The following is a 13,514-nucleotide window of genomic DNA, read 5'->3' on the forward strand; positions in this document are numbered from 1 at the left end:
ACTGAAAATAAAATAATGAACGCATCTTTCACGAAGATAAAGATTAAGAAAATAAGAATAAGGAAATGAAAGAAATTATTAACATTTTCTGTGTTAGTATTGTTATTGATTGGATTTGCATTTTCTTGATAACTTAAAATACGATTTCGTTTAATTTGACGACGGCGAATTATAAAGATAATAAGAAGTAAAATAATTAAAATAATTATAATAAAAACGATTACAATAATAATAATTTCTTGCATTTCCTTATTTTTGTTTTCTTAATCTTTATCTTCATTATGAAGAATTGTATAAAAAGCAGAATAATATGTAATATAATGAACATTCAACAACGATATTAAAATAATAAACAAATTTTGTTTCAACATAAAAATAAAATGTTAAACATCAAACAGTAATAGTATTTGTGAAAATATTTTTGTAAATAACTGTTTGTGTAATTATTTGTGTTAGAATTAATGTTTGAATATAGACGTAAAATTACTTTCAACTTTATAAAATTCGAAGATATTAAATTTATTTCAATGCCGTTTTGTATTAAAAGAAGGCACCATCTAAATGTTGAATACAAGCATTTGAGTACTGCCTATGCAAAATGTTATTGAAAGTTTAATGTATTTGTTTTAAAAAAAGTAAAGTATTTGTTGTTGCTTTGTTTCTGTCGAAAATAATATATCACCAAAACAACAGTTTTTGAATGAATTAGATTTTAATTTGACTGTAAAAGGCGGTTATATTTAAAAATAATTGAATAAGTATATAGAAAAGTTGAAAATTTTATTTGAAAGCTTGGTATTGAATTATTTTGTGTTGAGTGATTTCGATCGTTTTTCTAATCAAATTGCTAAGAAAACAAAGAATATTTTGTATCAAGTTAAAAGAGAAAATGAGAAGAGAACATTATCATCTCACTTATCATTGTTTATGACTCGTATCGATTAAATTTTTGTTGACAATTTCAATTTCAAATGAAAAACAACCAATTTCATACATTTTTGATGAAAATTTGAAGGTTCTTTGTTCGAGTTAAAATCAAGAATATATCTTCCAATTATGACCATTAAATTGATGAAAAATAATGAAATATGTATGTTAATGACTTTCAGCATTCATTTTATTGACTTTATTTTCAACATATTTTATGATGAAAATATTCTTTATAAAAATATAAAATATATAAATTTTAAAAACAAAAATGTAACAACAAATAAACAGATCCATACCAAATATACTCATTATTTATTAAATAATACCAAAAATCATTCAAATAACAAATTTTTATTTTTTCTCATATATAAAGTACCATAAAATAAGTTGCAAATATTATCATTTATTAAGTCATTTATTTATAACACTATTTGATATCTTTAAAAAATGTTTCGAATTATTTTCTTTTTCTAAATTTAAATATCACTTTATTAATACTTTGAAGAAAATTTCAATTTATTTTGATATTTATATAATAAATAAAGTAAAAATATTTTATATTTTATTGAGGAATTTCTTTTATTACATATTTAAATCAACAATTAACAATTTATATATTATATCATTTTTAATTATATTTAATATTCTTTTTCAATTTATTAAATATTTTTATAAAAGTTATTCAATTTATAATAAAAATAAACAAAATTTCAAAATATTTTTGATTTTAATGATAATATTTTTTGTTAATACAAAACAATCATTTGATGAAACAACTAAAACACTCACAATATCTGATTCCAATGATTTTTCGAATGATTATATGAATGTTACAGAACGTATTATAGTTATTAATGTTGGCGAGCTTGAAAGTGATGCGTTCAGAGAATGGCCTTTATTAACAACAGTAATAATTGGAGAAACAGTTGGAAATATAAATAGTGGAGCATTTGCATCATGTAAACAATTAAAATATGTGCAATTTCCAGATAAATTAATGAGTGGAATTGGTGGTGGAGCATTTGCAGAATGTATTTCATTAAATAATATTACAATTCGTTGTAATAGCATTAGTAGTAATGCATTTTATAAATGTACAGGACTTGAAACGATAACTTTAGAAGTAGGCGTACGAAATATTGGCTCAGATGCATTCAGAGGATGTATAAGCCTTGTGAATATTTATATACCAAGTTCTGTTACTTCGATTGGAAATGCATTTTTAGAATGTACAAAACTTCAATTTATTAATGTTTCAGAAGAAAATATTGGATATTCGAATTATGAAAATGATGGGGTTTTATATAATAAAGAAATTACACAAATTATTAGTTATCCGAATATGAAAAGTCAAACATTTACAATTCCTAAATCAGTCATTTCTATTATGAATTATTCTTTTGCAAGTTGTTATAATTTAGAAAGAATTTTTATTGATGAAAATGTTCAATATATTAATTCATGTGCATTTATTAATTGTACATCACTTCAATGTATTCATTTTAATGGCGAAATTTCACCAGAAATCCAAAATGATGCATTTGTTAATATAAAAGCGACAAGAGTTATGACAATAGAAACATATCAAAATGAAACATTTGGCAATATGGATATTGCTAAGGGAATAACACTTGACGAATGTCTCCCGCCAACACTCACATTCACTAACTCAAATACATTCACTAATACATTCGCCAACACATTCACTGCATCAGTTGCTTATCCATCGGATGTAACTTTATCTTTAACGCATTCGTTCACTTTAACACACTCATTATCTATTACACTTTCGATTACATTTTATAGTAAATACATAAATACAATTTCATTGTTAACATTTGAATCAACTTATAGTTATATATCGACAAATGTCATTTATTACGATTACACTGTTATATATTATTCGTCTTATTATAGTTATTATTCTGACATTTATACATTAGTTGTCACTGATTATGATGTTACACCAAAAGATAATTCGATCTCAAATGAATTGTTAATTGGTATTATAAGCGGCGCTATTGTGATAGTTTTGATAATTGTCGGAATTGTAATATTTATGATTAAATATCAAAATAAGAAGCGAAAACAAAATGAAGAAGAAATGAATATTTCAGATGAAAATAATAATAATAATAATAATAATAATAATAATAATAATAATAATAATAATAATAATAATAATAATAATAATAATAATAATAATAATAATAATAATAATAATAATAATAATAATAATAATAATAATAATAATAATAATAATAATAATAATAATAATAATAATAATAATAATAATAATATATAATAATAATAATAATAATAATAATAATAATAATAATAATAATAATAATAATAATAATAATAATAATAATAATAATAATAATAATAATAATAATAATAATAATAATAATAAAATTAATGAAATCGATAATACATTTTCAGTTGGGATCAATAATTCGAATATTGAAGAAGATCCATTTGCAGACGATTTTAAAGAAGAAAAATTTATAAGTCAGATATAAATAAACATATTTTAAGAACAAAATGATTTTTATTAATTTATTCAATACAAACATTTTGTTATTTGGCAAATCTTATGTTTCCTTCGATTATATATTATATGTTTATTATAGCAAATCCAATAGATACATTAAATTTTTATATAAAATTATTTTTTTTTTAAATTTTTAGCAAATGGTTCTTATTCAATATGAAAGAAATTATTAACATTTTCTGTATTAATATTGTTATTGATTGCATTTGCATTTTCTTGATAACTTAAAATACGATTTCGTTTAATTTGACGATGGTGATTTATAAAGATAATAAGAAGTAAAATAATTATAATAAAAACATTCCAGAAATTTGAAAAAAAGTACAAGTTATACAGGAAATTCAAGTTATTATGCCTTGTTTTAAGTAACAATACGAAGCTCACCTCAAACAATTTTGTTCGATAATGCGTAAGTGAAAGCTCAAAGATCCTTTCATAAAAAAATGTTCAACTTCTCAATTTTAAATAGGGAAAGAAGACGCCAGGAAAAATGGATGCGTGTTGTGGTAAATAACATTACTTTTTTTTTTTTTAATAAGTCACTCTTCTATGTCTTTTATGTGGATTGTTGTTTTCGTTATAATCAATTATCATTCTTAAATTAGAAATTGTGATAACCATCCAAAAAAATTGGCATAATTTCAGAAAGTTTATAATTCTGATGTAATTGAAAATGGAAATAAGAAAGAGTTAAATTACATCTTCCACGAAAAACCTTGAAACAAGATATATAATACTAAAAATTCAAAAATCATTAATAAAATATAAATTTTGTGAAAATATTTCTTTAAAAATTAATTCCACTTATTATTCTTTAAAATATTTAGAAATTAAACACATGAAACTTAATAATACACCAAAAAATTGTTTATACATAAACAAAATTATAATTTATAAATCTTCATTTAAAGTTTTTGCATTTTTCTCTGAGCTTCCCAATGCCCAATCCAAAGCCATATTTATTACCACATCATTTGCAACCAAATTTTTATGATGAAACGCATTTTTCGTTTGGTTCAAATCGACACATTTCAATTGGTGTTCCATTTTCCAATTCTTGCAGATCCAATCGATTCCATGCGATGTCACAACAGCGTCACCTTTTGCGTCATCGAATTTTAATTTTCCATTTTTATATTCCATTACAAGGCCAGTTTTCATTGCACTGTTATATATTATAAATGTATTTGCATTTATTGGCTTTGGTGCTTCACGCGATAATTTAATTCCTTTTTTCATTGTTATGATTTGTTCTTCTGTGTAATTATTATAATCTAACGCAAAGTTTTCGATCTCTGAGAGTTTATATGTGCGAGAATCAGTTTTAACAATGTCAATATCGCCAAACATTTCAAGATTTGGCATAAAATGATATAAACTTGGAAGTGATCGCGCTAAATTTTCTAATGGAGTAAGTCTAATTCCAAAGATTTTCTGCGGAGAAAGAAAGTTCATGGCCATTGGTGAACTAGAAAAGGCTGGACCGACAAGAACAACATTCTGGATGTATTGTGATTTCCATTCTTCTGTAACATGATGGGTAAGAAAATAATGTGTCAAAACACAACCAAAAGAGTGTGCATGAATTGAGGCTTTTTCACCATTTATATTTACCGAGTTTTCAATAAGTTCACTGAAGGATTGCCAAAAGGTGTCATTAAGGAAAATGCCATAACGCCAATCGTATGGAGCACCAAACAAATCTTTGCCAACTACATAACCACGTTCTTGAGCAAGTTTGATGTATCTGTAAAATCCAGGACCACCACGAATACCAAATGGATATTCATGAATGTAATCAATGCCAGAAACACCGCCAAAGTCAACAACTTGGACAGTAGTATTTTTAGAATTGAGATATGTATCTGTGTTTTTGTCATAATGAAGCATGGTCATGTTAAAAAGACACAGTCCTCTAGGAGGTATTGATTGCATAACATTTGTGAAACTTATTTTACTTTGTTTATCAGGACAATACCATTTTGATTTTTCTTCACTTGACAATAATATTTTGCTTCCAATGAAACCAGGAACTATTATCACAGGTCTTTTTTGTAAGCTCGCTGCAAATAATAGAGCGAACATTTAATATTCGAAATATAAATAAAACGACAAATATTTTCAGACAAAAACGATGAATTAATTATAGAATTCATCTATCGTTTGTATCAAATTTTGAATTACATTCTAATAAATTTATTAACAGAATTAGTTCCCTTCTTCTGCGCCTTTATCATTTTCATCCGGTACTTGCCTACTAACCTTTATACCCATTTTTTCCAGCTTCTTGATCATTTCCTCTGATAATCCTCCCTGTCCGATATTTATTGTTCTTGCCGAAATTTCATTTGTTACTTCTTCAATTCTCTTACATTGTTCCATTATATCCGAAACAGTGATCTTTGGCATCTGTAAAGGATCCATATTTTCGATCTCTTCGATCATTTGTTTCGCATTATTAAATTCTTCATCAAAATGTTCTTTTGCTGTTTGAGATGCAGTCGATGTTTTCCTTTTTTCTTCGCTCTTGGTTAACATTTCGTTCAGTTTTTGGACTGCATATGGTCGATCGAGTTCCTGCAAAAACTTAAAACATGGATCGTGAACTTTTTGACGCAATTCATTAAAGATCTGATCAAGTTCTTCGATGCTGCTATTGGAACAGTCGAATTCAACGCTGATGTTTGATATAATTTCTTCGCGTTCTTGCGGAGTGGTAACATATGCAAGTGTAATATCGTTTCGTGCTGCTTTTGTGATAGAGTTAATGAAACTACGAATATCAGAACATTTAGAATCGTGCTCAGATTGCATAAATTTCTTTTGGAAATATTGATTAATTGTATTTTGATGATCTTCGATGTGTTCAAGTTTGTAAAATATATCAAGTAAGCTATGCGAAATATTTAACGAGTGATTACGGCCATGTGATGTTTGATTGATTACCTCAAGTTTAGTGATGTCAAAACTATAGTATTTGGGTGAACAACCAAATGTTAACATTAGTGATGAATCTGGTTGGATAGGGTCATCCGTAATTTCAGAAAGTTGTATTTCTTGAGAATCACTTCCAATTTGAAGTTGAAGAATCCGTGGAGAATTTGGTGACACTTGGAGCCTAGAATTGGTGATTGGCTTTAATGTGTTGATTTTAATTGTTTTGTTAGAAGAAGGCGTTGATATCTTAGTTTCATATGGATTTAAAGTCTTAAAAAAGTATTTTCTGAATTTGTTTACATTGTTCAGGGCACCCCATAGTATTGAATGCTTGGGGTGCCTCGAAAAAATTACATTTGAATTTGGAAATAGATTCGTAAAATACTTTTGATTTCCTTTCTTAGTGGAATGTGTTCCTGTGATGTAAACATAATCCGGATTTATCATTTTGTTGTTTTTCATTTCTTTAATGTTATCAGAAAAAACATCAAATTTAATTTGAATTCGAGAATTATTATGTTCAAAATAAATTATTTCATTTCGGTGCTTTCTTATATCAATAATAGCTATTGAAGATTTCGATGAAAGTTTTGTAATTGCATCATAAAGAAAATCATTTATAAGAGAATAATCTGTAGTAATTGTTTGAACATTTAGAAAACCAGCCATTTTAATTAACGAGAGTAATCGCACTCTAACACATGTAGTAGTATTGAATGGTATTACTGATATTGCATGATCATTTTCATAATTTTTGAGTGGAAGTAAATCCAATAAAGAAACAAATTCTTCTGTTTCTTCCTTGATATCGTCATGTTCACAAATCGATAAAAAATGATTGGTTGGAAATTGCTTTGTTATATTAAGAATTTTGATTGGTTTACCAATTTTTTGATATGCAATGCGAACGCTCTTTGATGTGAAGTCGAACGCATATGTATCTGAAAGGACAGTTCCTAAAAGTAGCTGTAAAAACAGCATAAAGTTGTAGTAAAAGAACGTTAATTTGACCAATTTTTTTTAGTGAACGTTTAATTTCAAAAAAAATTAACAAGCTTTTTGCTTGGTTTTAACTTCTCTCAATAGATCATTGAATCCCTAAATCAAACATTATTTAGTTCCACAAAAAGCCTACAAAAATTCTTATATAGATAACATATTTAGCTTAGCAAAACAATTTTTTTTTTTGATTAAGAAGAATTTATTTTAATTAAAACTTTTCATTTCATAAATATTAAAAATTAACCAATCCTATAATTACCTATTGTTATTCACTTGAATTTTTAATGAGCTTGGCTATTTCAGTGTATTTATTTTTAGTTGAAAATGTGTTGTCAACCATTTCAAGTGCTGTGTTAAAATATTTGAATAATTTCCGAATATGAATTTGAAATATCAAATCGTTCAAATAAATTTCAAATCAAATTAACAAATATTTTTTTGCATTAATGTCAATATCCTTTTGTTCAAGAAGTAATTTTACAACGTCTGTTTGCCCATGGTAAGAAGCGAACATAAGTGGAGTCCAAAATTATATAAATAATTACCAAATATTATCTTGCAATAGCAAAAATTCAATAAAATTATTGGGTAAATTAAACAAATATCTTTAGTATTAATATCAATGCCTTTTTGCTCGAGAAGTAACTTGACAATTTCTATGTATCCTTTATAAGATGCAATGCTAAGTGCTGTCAATAATAGTTTGAATAATTTCCAAATCTTAGCTTAAAATCTCAATATTTTAAATCGAATACTAAATCAAACAATTTAATATTTTTCTGATTAATATCAATACCTTCTTTTCCAAGAAGTAATTTGATAGATTCTATTTCACCAAATTTAGTTGCTATATGAAGTGTTGTATAAAAAACTTTAAATAATTTCCAAACATTATTTTAAAATATAAAATTATCAAAATAAAAATCAAATACAACAAATATATACTTTTAGCATTAATATCAATTCCTTTATGCTCAAGTAATAATTTAATTATCTCTTTATTTTCATTTAAAGATGCAATCATAAGTGCTGATTCAAATATTTCGCATAAATGTTAAATAACATTATGACTTACCAATTTTTTTAAATAAATATTAAATAAAACAAATAAATATCTTTCGTATTAATATCAATATCTTTTTGTTCAAGAAGTGATTTAACTATTTCTATATGACCATTTCTAGTTGCTAAAATAAGTGCTGTTTCAAATATTCCAAATAATTTCCATATATTACTTTGGAATAGAAAATAATTAAAATAAATTTCAAGTTAAATAAATAAAAATCTTTAGTATTAATATAAATTCCTTTTTGTTCAAGAAGTAATTTGACTATATCTGTGTGACCATATCTAGATGCCCACATAAGAGCTGTACTAAATATTTTGAAGAATTCTCAAATATTATTATAAAACACTAATTTATTAAAATAAATCATAAATAAAATAAATTAATATCTCTAACATTAACATCAATTCCTTCTTGTTCAAGAAGTAATTTCACTATTTTTATGTCACCATTTGCACATGATATAATGAGTGCAGTTTGGGAGAATGAACTATAATTCTTAAATAATATTTTAGAATTTGAAATTACTAAAACAAAAATCAAATATAATGAACAAATATTAAATTAAGGAAATGAATATTTTTACCATTAATATCAATTCCTTCTTGTGACAACACATATTTAACAATTTCAATATTTCTTGATTCCGCTGAAAAGGCCAATATATTCGACGGAATTTGGTTATTTCGAAGAAAATATTTAAGAAGAAATATATTTCCAATTTGTGCCGATTCATTAATAATAGAATTGTCAATCTTCATTCCTTTTTCAAGCAAAAATGAAAAAATTTCAAAATTATAATACAAAATACATTTCTTTCCTAATTTTTCGTAATCATTAATTTCAATGATTTTATTTTCATAAAGATATTTAAAGATATCATTTTGATGGAATTTAATTGCTGTTTCATATGCATTTTTAAATGATGAATGATTTTGTTCACATAAATAAATTATCTCTAAATTTCCGCTTGCAACTGCATATTTACCTGTGTTATCTATTTTAGAACAATTCATAAGTAAATATTTAAAACATTTAACTGAACCAAAAAAAGCTGCATAATCAATTAATGTAACATTCATTTTATTAACAAATGAACATCTTTCATAAGGTGATGGCTCAATTTTTTGGTTAAAATCAAAATTTGTTTGTGATGATATTTCTTGAAGTTTATCGATTTCATCATTTCAAATTATTTTTGCAATCTCATTTGGATTATGTCCTTCTATAATCAATCGCTTATGAAGCTCAAAATCATTCTTTGAAAGTTCTTCATATTTTTTCATGATTTGTGATTTAAATTTTTGATTTATTAAATATAAATTTTTTGAGCTATTAATGTATTTTGGATCTAGAAAATTAGGTTCAATCTTGATATTCAGAATATATTTTGCTTCTTCTGTAAGTATATTATAAAGGAAACGTGCGAACACATCGGATATTTTTGAATTAATCTGATTTTTTTCTTCAAATGTTTCAATTCCTTTTATAAACTTAAAATATAAATCAATATTTTCCATCCTAATTAAAAATTTTATGTAAATCATATTGCTGATAACCGTATCAAATGTTAAAGGGTAAACTTTATCAAATTGACCTATTATTGAATTGATTGATTGTTCAAGATTTTCTACACTTAAGCCAAACACAAATTGCTTGATTGATGTAAGGACTTCCCATTCATTTTGAGGTTGACTCTTTCTTTCTTCCATTTATTTGTATTTTAGGCAAAAGTGGCTATGTCAGAAAAAACCGAAACGATAATTTTTTCTTGGTAGTTAATTGTATAGCAAGTCAAAAAATGTTTGCTCAGAAACATTTCAGGGGGTGACGAACAGATTTGGCTCAATTTTTTTGAAAACCGCTAAATCACTTTTTCAATGATACGAACGATAGGAAAACTCGGGAATCCGATTAAAATTGATTCAAAATCTATTTCTGAAGTTTACAAAAAACAACACCTTAATGAAGATCTTATTTTGTAAAAAAAAAAAAAAACATTTTTAATTATTGTTTTCTTCAGTACAATAGTTACATAAATAATGGTTAACTAATTTAAAAACATTGGTTATTTAGACAAAACATTTTCATCTGTGAGAAGTACCGAAAAATTTCCAGAAGTCATCAGTTGGTACATTTGAGTTATATTCTTCGTCTTGCTTTTTCCTCATTGCTTTATGTTCTTCAGCCTCTTTCATGTATTGTTCCGCAAGTTCTTTTTCCCTTTGCTTTCGTTCTCTTTGTTCTGCTCTTTCTCTCCTTAATGCTTCTCTCGACATTTTGATTCTTTGAGCTTCTTCTTGACGTTCTCTAAGTGCTTCCTCTTGTTTTCTCCTTTGTGCTTCGAGCATCTGTGATCTCCGCTCTTCAATAATCTGTAGTTTCTCTTCATCACTCATTCCTTTCCAATCCTGAGTAACAAGGCGACCGTTAACGCCTCGTGCTTGGTTTCGCGATTCGGTCATAAATGGGCTGTTGTTAGTGTATTGTCGTTCCCTTTCATTTTCTTCAAGTTCACGTTTTTGTTCTTCTGCTTCATGACGCCGTTTTTCTATGGCCATTCTGTTGTTCTCATCATTGATCTCATTTTGTATCTCATAACGGGTTTGTGCTTCTTGTGCTTGGATCTCATTTAAAATTCGCTCGTTTTCGTCGTAGCGACGTTCCCATTCTTGGTCTTCTTTGCGTTGTAAATAATCGCGGTTTTCCTTTTCCATCATTTGTTGTTTGTGCCACCGTTGAAGTTGTGCATTTTGCCGTCTAACACGTTCATCATGGTTAGGATCTTCACCTTCCCACTTGAGACCTGTTATTGAAGGATCATCTGGAAACGCTTCTGGATGACTAATGTCATATTCCCTAGAACGAGCACGCCCTTGCATGGTTGCACGGAACTCATTATCTTCTTTTATTATTTGTTGTCTAATCCTTTTTTCCTCTTCGTCGATGTGTTTGAGGAGCCTTTGTTCTTCAAGGAACCTACGTTGATACTCAGCTTCTTCTTCAGCTTCTGCAGCATCCCGTGCTTTCTTTTCTTCAATTTGTTTTTTAAGATAATCGTAATCTAGACCAGCATCATATTGCTTTTTATTGTTAATTCGAGCTAGCCTGTCCCTGTGTATTTGACGAAGTTGTTCAATTTTTCTTCTTTCTAACTCTTCTCTCTGGGAAGTTTGTCTGAGCTCCATTTGCAATAACGTACATAACCGTTATACCAGAAGTTGTGTTCTAAGTGCCGCTATAAGTGCTGTGTTGAATAATTTCCAAATATTATTTTGGAAGAACTAAGATGTTAGGATGATCACTAAACATATTATTTCACATATGCAAAATATCACAAGCACAAGAAAAGAGTTCTTAAAATTTCTACAGATTGGCTATATTTTAGCTAATTCACTAATTCAAACACATTTACTAATCAATTTGGTGTAACATATATTCAAAAATTAATTCAAACACAAATAATTACACAAACAGTTATTTACAAAAATATTTTCACAAATACTATTACTCTTTCGATGTTTAACATTTTATTCTTATGTTGAAACAAAATTTGTTTATTATTTTTATACCATTCTTGAATATTCATTATATATTACATGTAATATATTACAACCTATTGATTCTGTTAATGCAAGAAATTATTATTATTGTAATTGTAATGTTTTTATTATAATTATTTCACTTCTTATTATCTTTATAAATCACCATCGTCAAATTAAACGAAATCGTATTTTAAGTTATCAAGAAAATGCAAATGCAATCAATAACAATATTAATACAGAAAATGTTAATAATTTCTTTCATATTGAATAAGAACCATTTGCTAAAAATTTAAAAAAAATAATTTTATATAAAAATTTAATGTATCTATTGGATTTGCTATAATAAACATATAATATATAATCGAAGGAAACATAAGATTTGCCAAATAACAAAATGTTTGTATTGAATAAATTAATAAAAATCATTTTGTTCTTAAAATATGTTTATTTATATCTGACTTATAAATTTTTTCTTCTTTAAAATCGTCTGCAAATGGATCTTCTTCAATATTCGAATTATTGATCCCAACTGAAAATGTATTATCGATTTCATTAATTTTATTATTATTATTATTATTATTATTATTATTATTATTATTATTATTATTATTATTATTATTATTATTATTATTATTATTATTATTATTATTATTATTATTATTATTATTATTATTATTATTATTATTATTATTATTATTATTATTATTATTATTATTATTATTATTATTATTATTATTATTATTATTATTATTATTATTATTATTATTATTATTATTATTATTATTATTATTATTATTATTATTATTATTATTATTATTATTATTATTATTATTATTATTATTATTATTATTATTATTATTATTATTATTATTATTATTATTATTATTATTATTATTATTATTATTATTATTATTATTATTATTATTATTATTATTATTATTATTATTATTATTATTATTATTATTATTATTATTATTATTATTATTATTATTATTATTATTATTATTATTATTATTATTATTATTATTATTATTATTATTATTATTATTATTATTATTATTATTATTATTATTATTATTATTATTATTATTATTATTATTATTATTATTATTATTATTATTATTATTATTATTATTATTATTATTATTATTATTATTATTATTATTATTATTATTATTATTATTATTATTATTATTATTATTATTATTATTATTATTATTATTATTATTATTATTATTATTATTATTATTATTATTATTATTATTATTATTATTATTATTATTATTATTATTATTATTATTATTATTATTATTATTATTATTATTATTATTATTATTATTATTATTATTATTATTATTATTATTATTATTATTATTATTATTATTATTATTATTATTATTATTATTATTATTATTATTATTATTATTATTATTATTATTATTATTATTATTATTATTATTATTATTATTATTATTATTAT

The 13,514-nt window shown here is 24.4% G+C and overlaps 3 protein-coding genes across 3 annotated transcripts; all 3 read right to left on the reverse strand.

The window, feature by feature from the left end:
* Nucleotides 1-4,375: 4,375 nt before the first annotated feature.
* Nucleotides 4,376-5,374, reverse strand: GO595_002129 (Lecithin:cholesterol acyltransferase family protein; the record flags this gene model as incomplete). Its single annotated transcript, XM_067915005.1, has 1 exon — nucleotides 4,376-5,374. One exon carries the CDS (start codon nucleotides 5,372-5,374, stop codon nucleotides 4,376-4,378), a length of 999 nt encoding a protein of 332 aa, XP_067777815.1.
* A 318-nt stretch (nucleotides 5,375-5,692) lies between these two features.
* GO595_002130 (dnaK protein) lies at nucleotides 5,693-6,883 on the reverse strand (the record flags this gene model as incomplete). Its single annotated transcript, XM_067915006.1, has 1 exon — nucleotides 5,693-6,883. The coding sequence occupies one exon, from the start codon at nucleotides 6,881-6,883 to the stop codon at nucleotides 5,693-5,695; it is 1,191 nt and encodes a 396-aa protein (XP_067777816.1).
* A 3,693-nt stretch (nucleotides 6,884-10,576) lies between these two features.
* On the reverse strand, nucleotides 10,577-11,677 carry GO595_002131 (RIB43A-like with coiled-coils protein 2; the record flags this gene model as incomplete). Its single annotated transcript, XM_067915007.1, has 1 exon — nucleotides 10,577-11,677. The coding sequence occupies one exon, from the start codon at nucleotides 11,675-11,677 to the stop codon at nucleotides 10,577-10,579; it is 1,101 nt and encodes a 366-aa protein (XP_067777817.1).
* Nucleotides 11,678-13,514: the final 1,837 nt, after the last annotated feature.

The sequence above is a fragment of the Histomonas meleagridis genome (assembly GCF_020186115.1).
Source record: "Histomonas meleagridis strain 2922-C6/04-10x chromosome Unknown contig_16, whole genome shotgun sequence".
NCBI classification, from domain to species: Eukaryota; Parabasalia; order Tritrichomonadida; family Dientamoebidae; genus Histomonas; species Histomonas meleagridis.